Below are 19,954 nucleotides of genomic sequence, written 5' to 3' on the forward strand. Positions count from 1 at the left end.
AGAAATAAAAAAATAGAGACTAAAGCATGGACTTATCCCAAAAGAAAAAGACTTTTGGCATAAAAAAAATTCATACAAAAATCTAAAGGAATTTATAAAGGATGTCAAGACAACGGTACGAAGCTTGTTATTAACTAAAGGTTGCATTATATAAAATGCTCGTAGTAGGTAATAATTATTCCTCAAGACAGAGATAAGAAACATTCTCTCAAAGTATCAGGATATTTTGTGCTATTTAACCGTTAGAATGCCTTGAATTTGGTATGTGACGCTTCGGATAGCGAATCGAGATCGAGGGGTGGCACACCCTAATAAGGGTTAGGGGAGAACACCTAAACCGAAATGATTTACATATTTACCATCTTTACATTATTTACGTTTATGACCCTACAAAGTTAGAGGAAGGTGCTATATAAACTTTATAATTCTAGAGACGCTCTAATGCCGTAATATGTATTATTTTCTAATAAAATTATTCTTCCTTTGTAGTTAGACGTAGCCAACATACTTTTCTTTTACTCTACATTTTCTATTTATCAGTAATTGTCGATTCTTAACCTTAAATATTAATAGCCATCCTATAATTTATACACACGATCATTTGAATTAATTTAGTAAGATTTTAATACTAATCACTTGGTTATTATATTTTAAAAAAATACGTGGACATAAGACTCAAATGTCTCGAAAGGCTAAAAATATTTAAAGACGAAACTCTAAACCATAGTCAACATTTAAAAAAAATGTTCAAATTCTATTAAGAAAAGAAAAGAAAACCTATCACAGGAATTTGGTGCAGTTACTGTGGGGCAATATTAATCTGTGTTTGTTTCTTTTTGGCTGCACATCAACCAGTTCATCATCTCTTCTATTTGTGTAATTATAAATACCACTTTACAATATTTTATTGGAAAAAACCTCTCACTTCTACAACTTAGAAAAATAATAAAATTAGAAATACAAAAATTTACGCAGAAAGAAATCTACCATATGAAAAATTGTTACAATCACACAACAATTCTCTATTCCGATCCAAATTACAAGAACACTCGTTTGATTAATTACACCCTTTTCTCACTCTCCAACTAAAGAATACAAAATATTTAATTAGAGTTAACATACTAAGCTTAAGTGTTTCTAACCGAGACAATTTAAAACTAGAGGCATAGGCTCCTTTTATAGGTTTGGAGTTCATCCCATTCTTCAATTTAATCAATGGGACAAACTGTACTTCTAATGTTTTATCAAAATCCAACATATTTATGTAATATGCATATGGAAATGCACTTTTTAATTGCAACAAACGTATCTCTAGATAGATCCATTTTTTTCTTTATTTCAAGAAAAATTTAGCCTGCTGGCCATATTCACAATTAATATTTCATACATGTCCTAAGATTTAGGAAATTTTCATATCTAGATTTAAGTTCCCTTTTTTTTTTTTTTTTTTTTTTTACATTCTTAACCTTTTGATCTCTCCTCTTTCATCAATTTGGTAAGAATATACTCCTTGAAATTAAGAACCCAATTAAGAACCCATTTTTTTGTAGTTTAATAGTTAAGAAATCATGAAAAGGTAATAAAAAGAAGTTTTTGTTTGTCTGCCTTTACCAATCAAATAGAGCAGGGTTTCGATGGATTGGTGGCTATTTGCAGCCATAAAACAAAAAACTTTTACTATTTTCTTTTTTAAAAATGGTAAGAAAGTAGGTTATTATTAGAGAATTGTCAAATATGTATATATATAACAAACTATTAATACACTATGGCAAAAAATCATATCAACGAATATTTTTTTAAAAAATTCCAAAACTACCCTCGATTTCCTACCACGATTTCCGATCTTCTTCTTCTTAGCTTCATGTTCATTCAATTCCAAAACAATTTCGTTCAATTCCGATCATTCGTTGATTTCAATTCATTTTCTTCTTCTTCATTGATCGATTTCATTGTTCTTCACCACATAGTTCAAAGGTTTTCATTCTTCTTTGTCGATTCCATCTATCACACAAGTACAATTCTTCTTCTCCTTCTTCTGTTGTCTTGTAATGTCACACATTTCGTTGCCGAGTGAAGAGCAATCTTTATTTCTTCTTTGAATTTCACAGTATTCTCTTCACTTTAATGAAGGAATGAAATATCATGCAACGGAAGACTTTAGAATCAATAAGTACTTAAACTACATTTAATTTGAGTTTTAAGCATGTTGTTCATATGATATTTAGAAGAGAGTTTGAAACACATATTACCTTTGAAGATTTTCTTCACAAATTCAGCTGAAATCTACCAAGATAGATCTTGAAACTTCAAGAGGACTACCATCGAGATCTTCTCTACTATGCTCAAGCTGGAACGTGTGGTGGAAATACTAAATCAAGCTGAACTGATGAAGAACAAGTGAGGGGTCTGTAGGGTTTTCAGGTTATTACTTCAGCAAGTATAACTCAGAATGCTTTTGTATTCTTCATGCATGGAGCTTCTATATATAGGTAGAATTCATGCAAATGTACAAGGTTGCATGAAGGGCAGCTTCAACTTGAAAATCATCACACAAAGAAATAGAATTTGGTGATAATCCATCAAATATGGTTAGTGGATTTTTCCCAAAATTGGAAAAATCCACTAACTTAAAATGATTTCAAAAATCATTTTTTTAATTTTTTAATTTAATTTTATAAAATTAATTAAATAAAACTAATTTTAATTGATTTTTATTTAAACTTTTAAATTAAAAAATATTAATTTAATATCTAAATATTAAATTAATAAAATATCAATATCACCAATAAATCAATTTTATATTTAAATATAATTTAAATATTAATTGATTTTCCAATTTTTTTTTTTTAATTTCGATTAAACTAAACGTTTTTAATTGTATCATATATAATCAACCGAAAATCCTAATAATTGAATTTGAACCTTTCAAATTCATAACCCTAATTTCATACATCAATACTCAATTTGTTATTCCAATTTAATGAACTAGTAAAGGGACCTAATGGACCTACAAATCATGAGCTCCAACAATTTGTAATTAATTCGTTAAAATTCTTTAATCGAATTAATTACTATTCGTTAACTATCAAGACACACCACTATAGCTTGATAGTTACACTCTCCTCACTATAGATATATTTTTTTTTCCATATAAACCATGATAAGTAAGTTGATCCTTCACAGGTCGTCTGTATACAGTTGGGTCAAAATTACCATTTTACCCCTATAAATACATCTTGTTCCTTAAGTACCCACCGACCCTCTAGTGAACAATTTTGATTCATAATACTATTTGTGAATCATATTCTTCTCCATCATGAGAAGGCGGGGCCCTGATTGTTCAAGACCTGGAATTAACACTTAAGAAAACAACCTATCTACTAGCCTTAAAATGGGTAGGAGTGAATTCCATCTTGCAGGGCTATGTCCCCAACTATCCATCCAATCTTATCCCCAAAAGGGAAGACTTATTGAGCAGTGCTGTTGGACTACTCTCACCCATGCAGATCAAAGAATAATTCCAAATAAACAGGAGTTCATAGCTAGCTCAGGATTAAGATCAAGTTATCCTAGGTTACTTAAGTATGAAATATTCAGTTTTAACAGTAAACAGTTGTTATAAAGAAAAGTGACTATTTCATGGTCCAGTCTATATGCAAACTCATTGTATTGGATGCCTCCACTCACAGTCTCTACATGAATGATCTATGGATCACATCATTTGTATTACCTATACAAAATGAGCCGCATCCAATAGTGTTTACCAAGATGAGATACCCAATTTCATCCATATACTTATAGACCATTTAGGCTATATACTATCAACTTGATCTATTTATGTCACCATATAAAGTTAAAGTATTTATACTATAGCCATGGATATACTTATTGGATTTTCATAATAGAATGCAAAATTAACAATTTTATTGAATAAGATACTCAATAATAGTTTATTGATAAATAGAATGTTTAACACAAAATTTATGAACTGCGAGTTCTAGGACATCCCCAACATCTAATGCTTTATTCTGCAAAAAATAAAAAATAAAAAATAAAAAAACTCAGAGGACAACAACTGTTCTTGTATGCCCCAATCTATAAATCAAGTTATTGAACTTTTCCTCCACAATTCCAACAAGTTGTTGTATACAACACTGCAAAGCTATTTTGGAAGCCAGTTAGTCGAAAATACGAAATTAATGTGTTGTCCATCTTAGTGAGGATTAGATCGAAAGGGGTGGATATAGATAGAGATAGTCTATTAGATAGATAAGGATAGTGCTCTATCCCTATCTATCACAGAGATAGATGCTTATCTTTGTCTATCAAGGATAGAGATAGATAGAACTCTCAAGGATAGAGATAGATAAAACTCTATCTTTGATTGATCTTCACTCGATTTATAATAGCTTCTATGGTTAGAACATTGGATTCTTAAAATTTTAAATATGATCAATATCTTATTCAATTGAAAGTGTATAAATGATTGATGATGTATAGTATTATTACTTGTCTATCTCAGATAGATAGAGATAATGTTTTATCTCTGTTTATCTCAGATAGACAAATTTAAACGTCTATCTTTGTCTATTTGTGATAAACAAAGATAGAACTCTATGTGAAAGACTTATAAACGCTATCTTTGTCTATCACAGATAGACAAAGATAGAACTTTATATTTGATTGATCTTCAGTTAAGAGTTCTAAAAGAGGCAAGTATGTTGAAAAGTAATCTTTTGTTTTTTTTTCTTTTTATGTTGAAAAATAGTCGTTTGTCTCATAAAATTGAGTTTGTAAGTAAGTCTTTTGTCTTGTGAAGTAACTTTACAAGACAAACTTAAAACATTACGAGACAAATGAGATGGTCTGTCGTTTGTCTCGTAAAATTACAAGTTTGTCTTGTGAAGTTACTTCATGAGACAAAAGATAGTCTTATGAATTTACTTCATGAGACAAAAGATAGAAATGAACTCAACTTTATGAGACAAAAGATTGACTTTTGTCTCTCATAAAATTGAGTTCATTTATGTCTTTTGTTTCGTGAAACGACTTCATGGGACAATCTATTTATCTTTATGAGACGTATTTATTTATTTTTCATAATATTGTAAGTTTGTCTTGTGAAGTTACTTCATGGGATGTCTCATAGAGCAACTTCACGAGACAATCTATTCATCTTCATGAACGTATTTATTTTTTTCCATATTGTTATAATTTTGTCTCGTGAAGTTACTTCACGGGACAAAAAACAGAAATGAAAGAAAAATTGTAAAAACTACCTCTGAACTATGGAATTGGTTACAATTACACCCATGTACTTTCAATTTGAACAATTATCCTCTTGTAGTTTCAAAATGGTTGCAATTAGGTCATTTTATTAAATTAAATAAAAGGACCTAACTGTAACCATTTTGTCCTTAATTCAAAGTTATCAATAGTAGATCCACTCAACTAAAGAACTATAGAAATATAGAGCATATATTAGTGTTTACCATTGAAGTCTATCACTGTGTATTTGAGATAGACAAAGATAGAATACTATCTCTGTCTATCTTAGATAGTCTATGGTAGAAATCCACCACTATCTATATGAGATAGTATTCTATCTCTGTCTATCTGTGCTCTATCTTTGTCTATTTCAATTCAAAATTATCAATAATAGATCAACTCAACTAAACAAATATAGAAATATAGAATGCAAATGATATAGGAAGTATAGAAACAGATATTAGTGTTTACCTTTTATTGTCTATCTGAGATAGATAGAGATAGTATTCTATCTTTGTCTATCTTTGTCTATTTTAATTCAAATGTATCAATAATAGATGTATTGATTTAAAGTTTTTGATAAAGTTATTAAGATAGATAGTTGACATACAAGTACATTATTAAATAAGCATTATTAAAACAGAAACAAATATTAGTGTTTACTATATAGAAACAGATATAGAGTGCAAACCATATAGAAATTATAAAAACATATATTAGTGTTTACTATATAGAAATGATAGATGGTTATTGTGCACTGTTTGATGAAGAAGAATACGTTGGAAGAAGACGTGGGAAGAGGATGGGAAGTCCATCGACAGAGTTTTTGTCCATGCATTTTGGCAGTGTGTCGACATTACTCATGTAAGTAAACGCATGGATAGAAAATCCTTTTGCCCACGCAACAACTTTTGTAGGCAAAAATCACATTTCTGCCTATGCATTATGAATCGATAGAAACTCTCTCTACCAATGCAACTACATGCAACGACAAAACTAATTTTCTCCCCGTGCAAGATTCGTCGGCAGAAATGAGGATCTACCCACATAAAAGTCTTCGTGGATAGAAGTTGCGTTTTTTTCCACACATGATATGTCGGCAGATAGTGTTTGCTCAAGCACGAAACGTCGCCATAACTTTATAACTGTTAACATATATGATTCGTGGCCATCATGTATTTCTAGTAACACAAAAACACGTCCACTGAAACTAATTTAAATTTTTCCCACATTTATTAATATATTATAAATGCTCGAGATTAATATTTTTAAAAAATAATTTCAATTTCATGTAACAAAATATATTAACATTGTAACAATAAATTTAGAAAAAGAAATATATTCAACCCTTAATTTCTTAACTAAAATATATCATCGGATCAAAATTCTTTAGTGTTTGTTTATTTCCTAAGCTGTTAGTTTTCATTTTGACTATACAAAATGAACAAAAAGAATACATTAAATACACAGGGAAAAAAAAATCGCTTGGTTAGTTGGTCTAAAAAAAAGTCATTTCCGGCATCTTCAAAATATATAAACCTGAAAAGGAATATTAAAGTCCAATAAACACAACCTGCTCAATCTTACTTGTTTGAAATGAATCATGTATCAAAATTAATAAATCAAATTCATTTACATGACTTTCAAGTCTCATATGTTATATATCCACCCAAAACCTATATAAAGTGTTCAAAACATGCATACTAAATGCATGTCATCCAAAAAGTAAACAAAGTTTTATTTTCTTTAGTGCCAAGTGTACTTTAAAACCTAAAATGGATCTAGTTACGTGATTTTCAAGCCTCATATGCTCTAAACCAACTCAAGACCTATAAAATTGTCCTAAACATGGATATTAAAGTACAAATCCTAAAAAAAAACAAGGTTTGAACATGTTGGTTTCTCTATTCGTCCCCAAAACAACAAAAATAGTTCATTAAGAGTCATTTTGATCATCAAAATAAACTATAAAGTTTCCAAAAAGTGTGGAAGTCACCATTTAATTTTGAAAACAATAAAAAAAAGGGTAATTACAATTGGTAATATTTTTAGGAATAATTACCAAGTGTATTACATCATTTAAAAAAAGTTGCAAATATAGCCCAGTCTAAGTCTATTAGTGATAGATTTCTATCGTTGATAGACTCCCAAATCTATCAACGGTAGACTTCTATCGTCGATAGACTCTAGTGATATGGTCTATCACTTATAGACTCCTACAAAAAATATAGTTTATTACTGATAAACTATTTTTTTTTACATTATCTTATATATGTTAATACTCTGGGTCTAATGTCTATATTTGCAACTGTTCCTAGAAAAAGGCCTAAAAAACTTATGGATGGAAATAATTTATAAACTTGTATTGACATTATAAGCTAACTCATAGGCTATTTATCATCGATTTACTATATCAAGTGTTTAAAGATGTTGGTATTTAACCTTCAATCAATAAGTCTAATGCATATATATGTAAACTAACGGTCCACGGCTCTCCTAATCGATTAAGTTTTTTTTTTAATGGTCATATTTGCAAAATAATAATAATAATAATAAATAAATAAATAAATAATATCAAAATATATAACCAAATAATTAGCGACTGTCTTAATCTCATGCATCTTCTTTTCATCTGGATTATACAATGAAGGGGTGCAATTTAGAGGTATCTAATTTTTTTTTATCAAAATATTTTCTATTGATTAAACCATCTAATTCGAAAGATAGTTCAACTAGTATCTAGATGTGTTAACGATGAAAAAAAATAATAATAATAAAATAAGGTTAGCCCACTAATCCTATATTGTCTAACTAAAAAAGGGAAACCAACAACAGCAAACAGATATAAATACGTCACGCGTTAGAAAATAATGGAGGGGAAAGTATGATAATATGATCAATCTCTTTCGCCATTTTTTGGAGCTTTCAGTCTGTCAACCTTAACCAATTCACATTATGTGTACTGCTCTGTTTACTGTAATGGTGTGTGTACTACTCTGTTTTAGTCTTCCCCCACCCGTTTCTATTTCTCTTTTGCTACGACTCAGATTCCGGAGCCCTCCTTTCTCAAAACCAAAACCACAACCACCACAACCATCATCATCGTCAAAAAGCAAAACCCAGATCCACACAATAACCCAAAAAAAAAAAAAAGGATTCTCAAATACGCTTCTGCTCTGCTTCATGATCTGTTCTGAAAACCCATTAATACAGAAGGTGCGAGAGAGAGAGAGAGAGAGATTTGTAATTGTGGGCGAAGAGGGAAAATCCAAAGAGAGAGGAAGAAAAGGGGTAATTGTTTTGTTTCAAAGGTCTCTTTCGATATGGTCCCCATAATTCATCTTGCTTTCTTCTGCTTTCCTCTGTTTCTTCTGCCCCCTGCTTCAACTGACATTATATGCCTGTCTTCACTTTCTCACGCCTTCCCCCCTTTACTTAATTAATTTTTCCCTTTCTCCCTTCCTTTTTCTCTCTCATTATAAACTATAATAAACCTTTTCGTTTTCCCCAAAAAGTCAAGTATTCTTTAACACCTTCCTTCTTCTCTCTGTTTTTTTCTTTTTGGAAGGGCCGCAAGAAGACACAGAATAGAACACACTTTCGTCGTCTATTGTTATATCTTCCACGCCTAACTAATCTAATCTTTTAACCTTCGCCTTTCATATATATATATATATATATTAGTATTACTATCTTCTTCTTTGTGGTCCATTCGGCTTCCTCTTCCAGCTACTCAAAACAGAGAGAGCTCTGTGAAAAGAAAACACATTCCAAACAAATATGGAATGGAATAATGGGAAAAGTTTTAGTCCTAACTTTGTTTCTCCACTACTACCACAATCTTCTTCTTCTCCTTCCTCTGCATTGCTCTACAACTATAACTGCAACATCAACTACAATTTGGATCAGTTTCCTGGTAAACCCAACTCCTTTACCTCTCATTCCCACTCATTTATTAACCTTTTCACCATTTTCTTCCACTATTATTATTATTATCAAACAAAGATAATAAATATTCTATTTTGAGTTTATTTTGTCATGATTTAATATTATATATAAGAACAAACAAAAATTCTTGTGTTAAAATTATATTCGTTAGCCAACAATTTTGTAGTAAGCTTTCCACATTTCTTAAAAGCACGTTTTAGTTCTACTTCCTAGATAGATTAGGAAAAGAAAATCAAGTTTTTAAACCCATGTTTAATACCTTTTGGGTCTTGCAATTTTTCTACGATAATTTTAGGGTTATTTTTAAATATAAAAAAATAATTAAAAAATTTACAAAACATAACAAAATTTTAGAACTATACACGAATAGATACAGTGTCTATTAGTCACATTATTAGACACTAATAGAAATCTATTAGTATCTATCAACGTCCATCATTCATAGTTTTCAAATTTTGCTATATTTTATAAATATTTTCAACAGTTTTACCATTTAAAATAATTTTCCATAATTTTCCTTAAGGTAAAACATTTGAACTATTAACCTAATTTTTAAAAAATAAAAGAAAATTTGTTTTTAGTTTTTTGTTAATTTTTGCAATTTCCTTACCCTAGTTTTCATTTTTTTTTCAATGTAACATTCAAATTCTTAACCGAACTCCAAATTCCCAAAAACAAGCTTTTGAAAACTATATATATATATATATATGTCGAAAACATTGTTACAGTGGTAGATAACAAAAAAAAAAAAAAAAAACTCATAAGTCGAGGAAGAGTCGATAATTAACTCAAAGAACTAAGCAACAACACATATGCCAGTTTGAAGGATGGTCAATGGTTGATTTTTGAAAATTAAACAAATGATTATCAAATAAGACTTGATTGATATTGTTAACCTTCCGGTTCAATCAATTATAGAGATGACGAGGAAGAAAGCGGGGGTGGAATGGGAGCAAAGTATGGTTGGAGGAGTGGATCAGAAGAAGAAGAGATTGAATCAAGATCAGTTAGAGGCATTAGAAAGAAGCTTTCAAGAGGAAGTGAAGCTTGATCCTGATAGAAAAATGAAGCTATCAAAGGAACTTGGGCTCCAGCCAAGGCAAATAGCTGTGTGGTTTCAAAATAGAAGAGCTCGCTGGAAGACTAAGCAACTTGAGCATCTCTACGATACTCTCAAACAACAATTTGATACCATCTCTATGGAAAAACACAACCTTCAACAAGAGGTTTTCTCTATTCTTTCTCTCTTCATCATCTTTTATTTGGGGTACTCATACAAATATATTATTGTACCCTAACCTTTCACTTTCAACTTTATTGTTTTACAAATTTTAGATTACCTATCAATTACACAATACTTTCACATTTTTTTTTTTTAATTTAGATTGTCACAAATAGAGTGAACATCATAGATAATTTAGGGCATGTTTTATTGGGAGTGATTCTTATAGAACGGTTAAAAATCAATTGTCATTTTTAAAATCATTATGAAACATGCTTATAATGATTCAAAACCAATTTTGATGAAATGAGAATTGTAGTTAAAAGTTTTGTAAAATTAAATATTAAATTAAATTTTAGTAGTTAAAGGTGTATTTTGGAGTGATTTTAAGCGTGACAAAAATGATTTTAACTATTTTCAAAATCATTCCCAAACATGAGTTTAATGACACCCTAATAAGGTGGTAAAGATAATTTAGGGTATGCTTGAAATAACTATTATAAATAAATAAAAAAAAAAGGTTTTTCAGTGTTTAAAAAAGTCGTTTCAAATAATCTATGAGTTATATTGAGTTCAAATTGGCATTAATAAATCATTGTCACTAAACGAGCTTAATTAGGCTAACTTAGTGAAAGACAAGGTCAATCATGTTATACATTTTTTGACATAAAATCATGTAAAAGACACATCGTCCCATGAAGTCTTGGAAGTATTGCTTATATAAATAATGACGTAAAAGGCGTCTTGAAATTTTCAACATATTTAAAAGGAAACGTTATGACATATAGAAATATAGATAAGAATATGGATGGAGTAATACATTTAATTGAAAAATTAAATTGTGTGGGGGAGCATATTAATCTTATAAATGAAAGATTGGATTTACTTAAAAACTTGGTTTAAATTATTGAACAACGAGAAGTTTTCTCGTCAACTTAAGCTTTTAGATTAATTGTTGCCCATCAGGTGATGAAACTAAGAAGCATGCTAAAAGAACAAGCAACGACAAGGAATCAAGGGTCGATGGCTTACACGGACGTCTCCGGGGAAGAGACGATGGTGGAGTGCACGTCGGTGGAGGTTCTGAGCTGTAACAATTACATATACCATGTGGAGGATTTCAACCAAATATCAGCTTCAGCTCTTCCATTCTGGTGGGGTGCTGAGGCTGCTGATCACCTGCCTTCTTATCCTTAGGTTTCTCAAGAACCCTACTTAATAGTTTTTGCCTTACAACTTTGTATTAACTTTAATTTCTTACTCTGTAATGATCCAAAAAGACATTAATTTGGTGTTATATTGTGTGTTTAAACATTCTTGCAATTCATCATCCATATAACTTCAGTTCATATGCACACACACTTCCACTGCTCAATTACTGGATGTGTTCTTTTCCCTTTTCTTCGAAATATTTCATTGAGCAGCAAAAACTTTCGATTTCATGTTTCTATGCTCTATCTTTATATTCACAAACTTCTTAGATACAAAGTTAAAATATTTAATAACGAAAATATATTATTAGAAACTCTTAGATGCAAAAGAAGTCTTGCATTGACTAAAGAAGAAAAAGATTTATGATAGATAAATGTGAATAATTATCTTTATTGATATTAAGATCTTTTGAATGATTTTAAAAGCATAAAGTCATGAGGGATAATACCTAAAATAGATAAATCATACTATTGTGAAGAGATTCATTATCTTTATCAATTGGTATTAGAACAAGGCCCCCTAATTTAAACTCTGTTGGTAGAATCTTCAGGTGTCGAATAAAGAAGTGGTGAGTTTTGAAAGATGTAGTCAATGGGATGATTTGTAGTTGAGTTTCATTAGATAGGTGGTGTGCTCCTGATGAAAGAGGAGTTGCTTGGATAAAAGGGTTAGATGGATAAGTTGACAATATGATGGAAGACTCCGTGGTGGTTCTTTATTCGGAGGGAGATTTTTAGATGCATACAAAGTTTTTACGTTAGCTAGGGAATGGAGAATTCATGATAAATAAGTATCAATATTATCTCCATTATTAGTGCTGACTTTTTTTGAGTGACTCTAAAAGTAAATTTATACGTGGTCATTTATGTTCAAAATGGACAATATTATCATAACATTATAAAAGATCCATTATTTTTTATAAAGTAAATAGTAATCAAAATTAAGAAAAGTCTCGACACACACGTTGATTAGTAATTGAAGTTAATATTTGTGAAAGAAAAAGTTAGGTGGTAAAAGTAGAAACTTCTCTGTACTTGCCGTACCACTGTATAATCAACATGTTGAAAATAATAATTCAGGATGGATTAAATGAAATATTAATAAATTAAGGTTCATTGGAATGCCTTGAAAGTTGAAATCTATATTATATACGTACTATATCCTAATTTACAAAATTTGAGATTTAGTAAAGTGTGTCAAATATAAACTCTCTAATTCAATTGTCACTTCTGTATCGAGATATTAATTAACACACTGTTCGTGAATCATGAAAATCTGTGTCGATTGCTTTTTATTATTTATTTTTTGTTTGTTAGTTTCATTTATGTCCCAACAAAAGTGATTTATAATACCATGCTAAATTGAATATATATTTGCAGTAGAAGTGTTTGTAAGTTGGGTTGGATTGGGTTAAAATATTCTTTAGATCCAATCGAATTGTTCTGATTGTGAGTTTCTTCAACCCAATAATCTTGAAACATTTGGGTTAGGTTGATTCGGGTTACTCTGGTTATTAATTTTTATTTTTGTTCTAAAAATAAGTAAAATGTTAATATGTGAAAAAATTATTAATTATTTTCATATATTAAGTTAAGATTAACAATTCAATTTAAATTTATATCGTGAAAATTTTCTTTCTAACGTGTTAAAAGATTATTTTTAGCAATTGTTGGATAATAAATTATTTAAAAAATCATGAAATTAAACAAAATTATGTATATATAATTACATCCTCTCTCTATATATACTTTTTAAAATTAATAATAAGTTCAATTGATTTTATCTAAAAATAACTCAATCCAAATCATATAGATTAGATTGTGTTAATCGATTTTTTCGAATCATCAAATTTAAATTTTTTTGAATGACAGTAATATGTAGTATGAAATAGTTTGATGTTACTGTAGTACTGACGTCCTGTTCATAAAATAAAGATGTTTTTTGAGTCTGTCAGCCACAAAAGATTTCTTTGTCCAGATTTTATTATACAATTCTATTTTAATCCAAACTTATATTGTGGACTCTGTTGGATAATACAAAAGAAATGACAAAAAGGAAAGTACAAAATCTTACGTCTTTGTCGCTACTCTTTTCAGAAGTTCACTATACTCCCCGTACAAGTAAACTGTATATTTTTGTATACTTTTTTAAGTTCAAACTTTGTATCCAATTGCTATTTCTTTTCTAGAACTCTCTCATGATTTCTAAAATTTTTCCATCATTAAATCTTAACATGACCCTCCAATTTTCAATTTTACAGAAATATTAGACATGTTTTAAAATTCATACAACGAATTAAAAGTTCAAAATTTTATAGTCATTTTTATTATTGTATATATATCTTGTCACAATCCATAAAAATAGTTGAATAAGTTAGGGTCTCATTGGATAACTATTTTGTTATTTCTTTTTTCGTCACATATCGACAAACCTTGCTGATATTCATGGTGCAATTCATTCCGGAACTGCTGAAACACCATCACCGCTTAACATGTACTTGTGTAATCCATATTGCATCAACAAATTTGACTTGCACTTGCCACAAGTTGTTCTGATACTACTTGATATGAACAACGACCCTTCAACTATCTCCACAATGGTATGATATTGTTCACATAACCCTCATGACTTTGCTTTTGGTTTCATCCCAAAAAGCCTCATACCAATAGAAATAATTGTCCTCATTTATATACCTATGATCCTCCCAACAATCCTCCCCTCAAACAAAGTATCACCAAGCCTCCCCTCAAATAGTCATCCATCTGTCTAACTCTATCTAGGCTAGTTCCTTTTCACTCGAGCACACCGCCTGTCCAATAGTGTTCAACCACAAATCACACCCAAGTTTAAAGTGTTTCCAACTAGGACGACTTGAAACTAGAGACATAGGCTCCTTTTATTGGCTTAGAGTCCATCCCCATTCTTCAACTTAACCGACATGAGCAAAACTACACTTCTAATATTTTGCCAAAACTCAACACACCTCACCCTTGAAATTTCTGATAACGGAGTCCAAACCAACACATAGTTTATTTGAATATGACATATTCAATCTACCTTTTACAACACAAACACCACTGATTATAAGAAATCTTGTAGAGTTACAAGTTGGAATTAGAAGGTCAAATATTATGAAACAACCGCCACATAAAAATGTCGATTTTGTTTGGAAGATAAGAGCTCCAAACTTTGTTCCACCAACTTCTAGAATCACTTGTATTAAAAAGAAGAAGGTCCCTCTCCAGTTTGAGTAATGTCATAGCCAACAATACTTAGGAATCACAGAACCACGTACAAGCACATAAAGGATCACCTCAACATCTTAAGCCCAAAGAAAACTCTCCATCTTAGGCAAATCCCACCACCCATCCCCCAACATCAACTCACACATCTTAATATCAATGTTATTAGATAATATTTCTTTTTTTCTTTTTAATTAATGTGTCTCATACAATTCTTAAGTGTTACTTTTACGACAAGCAATGAACAAAGAAGTTTTTGTACTAGACATTTCTTTAATATAGAATTTTAATTTATGAAATTCTTAGTTGACTCAAACAATTAAATTGAAGGTTACAAATGGAGTTAATTAGTTCGTAAAATTTGTTGGTAGAATTGTATTTCTTTTTCTAATACAAACGTAAGAAGTATACGATAATTACTACCAAAATATGGTTGATTTGGCAAGATGTATATGTAATTTTAATGCATTGTTATGTTACTTTCCAAAAATAAAAGGGCTCTTATTTGGACAGCCTTTACTTATTAGGATGGTTTTGAAATTCGGGATATTCGAGGGTACCACTAATGCATTGTTACGTTATTTTCCAATAATATAGAAGGTGGCCTTTTATTAGACTTCTCAAAAAAAAGGAAAAAACAAAACAAAAAAGAGTAAAACCTTTTAATCATTAATATTGCTATGTTACTTTCAAATAATATAGCAATGGCTTTTATTGGTCGGCTTTACTTATTGGAATAGTTTCAATAAATGATGATAAGTAGACAGTATCCAGGTTGAAAATTAAGTCAGGAGGTTCTTTTCAGTTTTCAGGTTGAAAATGAGAGTCCTTTTTTCTTATTTATTTCTTTATTAATTAAAATGTTATTTTTATACTTAGTTTAATTTTAATCTCTATCCTTTTAAATGTCCAATTTTAGTTCTTGTATTTTTACGAATGGGATAAAATTTAAGTTTTATTAAAAAAACGATTAACATTCAACAAACTTCTAAATACGGAGATTAAAACAGTATTTTAACCATTATTTATTTTATTTACCTGTATATATTTGTTTCAATGAATATATATTTATATATACATGAGGTGAAGTTAGATTTATATTTAGTATGGGTATAAGGTAGGGAGATCATAGGCCGATCAGATCAATTTTTTAGTTGATTTTCCAAAAAAGAAAAGTCGACAATCTCGCCAAAGAAGTTGTCGTCATCCGATCAACCAGTTGGTAGAAATTTCAAATATATATTTGAATATACCGTGTTGTTTATATCATATATACCTTGTTTTCTCATTCCAAAGCTTCTTCAATTCTTGCTTTCGTTTATATATTTTCAAATTTTTGAAAAAAATTCTTTGCTGGTGTAAATTTTGAAAAGAAGACCAATTTTGAAAGTTCATAATCGAGAGAAACTTTCCTTACATGCATCTTTTGGTATTAATATCATTATATATAATTTTTTAAAAAGACTAAATGGTAAGAATGGTTGGAAAAGTAAATACTTTTGTGTAAAATAATAGCCCATCATACCATTTAGGTAAAAAATAGGAAAATTTAGACAATGTGTGATTGGACCTATTTATTTATAGAAAAATTGTCAGAAATAACCTTTTTAAGTTTTCACGTTACAAAACTAGTACTCTTTCTGAAAACTTGTTAAAATAGTTTTTCTCAGTTCATCTCACCAGAGATCGGCCACCAAAATTTAGTTCAAAAAATAACTTTTTCTAACTTATCGATTGTTCTGGATCTTCTCGATACATGTCGCTACAATTATACACTGAGATCTGCTAATTTTGTAGGTAATATTCCCAAGTCTTATATCTTTTCAAATTTTCTCCAAATTCGATTATCTTGACTAAATATTATATCAAATTATTATGTAATTTTCAAATTTTTAGCTTAATTTATGTTTTCACAATTGCATGAATATCCAAAATTCCAAATAGATTTTCGAATTATCAAAATAAAATTTCTAAATTGATTCAATATGACTGTAGTGTCATTTTTAAATTTTGAAAAAGATCAAATTTTGCAAACAATTGGGTAAGATTTGAGATATATATTGAATTTCGGTGATAATCCTGCCAGAGAATTCATGAGAAAGCTCAAATACATTGAATTTTAGTGTTAATTATGCCCAAATATATAGATTAATTTCAGTGTTAATTATGCCCGAATTTCTCTAAAAAAGCGCAAATATATAGAATTTCAGTTATTTTGTCGAGATTAACACCGAGATCTACATAATTACATGAATTTTTAAATTGATTTACTGATTATCTAAATAAATTACCAATTATCTTTTCAAACTTCTCCAAATTGTGTAGTGTGATTTTTTTTAATTTTGAAAAGATTTAAAGAAATTACATAACATTTAGAAAAATTAGCAGATCTCGATGTGTCATTCTGGTGAGATGTACTGATAAGGTCCAAAACAATCAATAATTTAGAAAATATTATTTTCTTAACAAAATATCGATTGTCGATCTCGAACGAGATAGATCGAGAAAAACTATTCTAACAAATTTTTAAAAAAATATGCCAATTTGGTAAGGTAAAAATTTAAACATATTATTTATGAAAATTTCCTTTACTTATGCTATATGTATAGAAAGCCAAAAACTTTTTCTCAAATCCAAAAAGTAGTTCGACATTTGCAAATGATACAATTTGACATAGCCCATAACAAAAATATGCATTTGAGATGAAGAGTTGAACTATAACGAAAAGAACAATACTTGGTGCATTTCGGACTACATCCAAGTCAAAAAAAAAAAAAAAGATTTGTCACGTAACAAATTGTGATTGAACCATTAAAGAAGTTTTTATAAAGATGAATTCAATTCAAGATGTACATAAGTATTTTTCAAGTAAAAATGGTAGCAATCATGTTGAAGACAAAGGTCTTAGAAATAATATGTGATAGCCTAAGAAAAAATAATTACTTTGGAGTGTGGAATTTGAAGAAAATTGTCGACATGAACGTAACTCAACTGACATAGTATTTGTACTATCAATCTCGAAGTTTGAGGTTCGATTCCCTCACCCCACACTTTAATTACAATACCTTTAAAAAAAAATTGAAGAAAATTTTTGGTTGCCAATCTTCTCCTCCTCCAATGAAACAACTAGTGATCAATCTCATAGGTATGATAAATAAATCTTGAGACACAGAAATTATTGCTATCAAGAGAAGCAATTCGGTGAAATGACCACATAAAATTAGGGGAAAACAATGATTCTCAAGTTATTCAGAATTTGAATTTATTTAAGAACTTGATTTTCAGAAGAATTCTTCAAATTTAAATTCATTGAAGGAGTTATCCATCAGTTCAGGCAAGATCTTTCATTGAAGCTTAATCATATTAGTATCCTTTTAGAATCCTTTCCAATAATTTGTGGTTATTGCAACATATAGATCATTTAGTTACTAACACATATTTTGGTTGAGCTATATTTATTTTGGTTTCATCTTCATCATTGAATTGGCTCGAAACTCTAAAAAATGAAGGTCCAAACTTGTTTGGGCATGGATCAGATCAATCCAGCCTTCAACGGTCAAGTCCATAGCCCAACCCTTAGACTTGGCTTATTGGATCAAAGTTTGGTTGACGCATGATAAATCCACTGGCTAAGCCCAACGGGTCAACCTGATTTTCAAAATGTTGATTCATACTCAATCTAATGAAAAAATAGATTAGGCTGGTCAAAAGTTGACTTTAGGTCGAGTTTAGATAGTGCTTGGAAAAATCTTTAACTTTCGGGTTCATTGATGAGATTGACTGTGGCGTAAGCCATTAAATTTTGATTAAATAGCCAAAAAATTTTATTTGAATTAAAACTATTGATATGAATTGTCCATGCTATCAAATTATTATTTATATTTTATTTAATAATTTTGATGTAATTTTAGTATTTTTCAATGTTATCCTTTTTATGATATCTTAAGTAAGGGTATTTTTTTTTATTATTATTTTATATAAACTATCATGTGACATTAGGTTTTCATTTTGGAGCTATTTAAAATCTTGTCTTTAGGTTGTTTGAACATATTACAATGAATCAATTCTTGTCTTTGTGATTCTTTCAAGTTTAGCGTGAGAGCTTCTTAAATTTTGCAATTCATGTGTTGTATTGCATGTCAAGAAAATTTAAATGAGATTAATTATCCTATCTTGTTGAGTGTTCAAATCTTGGGCCTAAGACCTTGTGCTTTATCTCAAGAGCTTTGATCTTAAGATCTATGTCTAACCCAATCCTTAGTGTTAACATAAAATTGTTTTGAGAGTTTAGTGTTTGAGAATTAGGAGTACAAATATCAATTTCAAGTCATTAGGTCTTCATATCAACTATAGTGAGGAAATAGTCAACATTAAGTAAATAAAAGATGAAAAGTTTGATTGCCTATTGTAAGATGATATATAATAGGGTTGAGAATCGGTCGATCGGAATCGATTTTTCGACAAAACTGTCATTGAATCGACTATGGCCTATTTAGTAAATGTTCAAATCGACCTTGATTGTCAAGGAGTAAAAGTTGGTCGGTTGGTCTGTTTAGTCGTTTTATTCTTTAATTTTTTTAAAAAAAATTTGATTTTGAATATTTCCAAATCGATACCAACTGACCTCTTTTCTTCTCTGATTGATCAATTTCGATTTGATCAGTTTGTTCGATTTTTTGGTCTATTATGCTCACCCCTAATATATAATTAATCTATCTTCACCTATCAGCTTGTTTTTTAGGCAATTGAAGATTTTGAGATGGTATAGAGCATACAAAACAAAAACCCTAACCTAGTTTGTAGTCGCGCCGCCGCACACCCTAGCCATTGTCGCCACAGCTGTCTCCATCGATCAAACCAAATTCATCTATCCGCGAGCTCTTCCAGGCCCATATGTCCATATCTGTGCACCTTAGCTCCGTCATTCGATCACATTCGGCAACACCCAACCCATCCATCATCGTTTTTCATCCCTAATTCATCTCAAATCCCACTAACAATGCTCAATCACACCATGATCCAGATCCGAGGTGTTGTCTGTCGCATTTTCTACCTAACTTCT

General features: G+C 29.9%; 1 protein-coding gene across 1 annotated transcript; it reads left to right on the forward strand.

Annotated features, from left to right (window-relative positions):
- Window positions 1-8,772: 8,772 nt before the first annotated feature.
- LOC120074682 (homeobox-leucine zipper protein ATHB-22-like) lies at window positions 8,773-11,681 on the forward strand. The gene is made up of 3 exons (XM_039027894.1): window positions 8,773-9,184; window positions 10,135-10,442; window positions 11,405-11,681. Exons 1-3 carry the CDS (start codon window positions 9,049-9,051, stop codon window positions 11,633-11,635), a joined length of 675 nt encoding a protein of 224 aa, XP_038883822.1. The 5' UTR covers window positions 8,773-9,048; the 3' UTR covers window positions 11,636-11,681.
- Window positions 11,682-19,954: the final 8,273 nt, after the last annotated feature.

The sequence above is a fragment of the Benincasa hispida genome, chromosome 3 (genome assembly GCF_009727055.1).
Source record: "Benincasa hispida cultivar B227 chromosome 3, ASM972705v1, whole genome shotgun sequence".
NCBI classification, from domain to species: domain Eukaryota; kingdom Viridiplantae; phylum Streptophyta; class Magnoliopsida; order Cucurbitales; family Cucurbitaceae; genus Benincasa; species Benincasa hispida.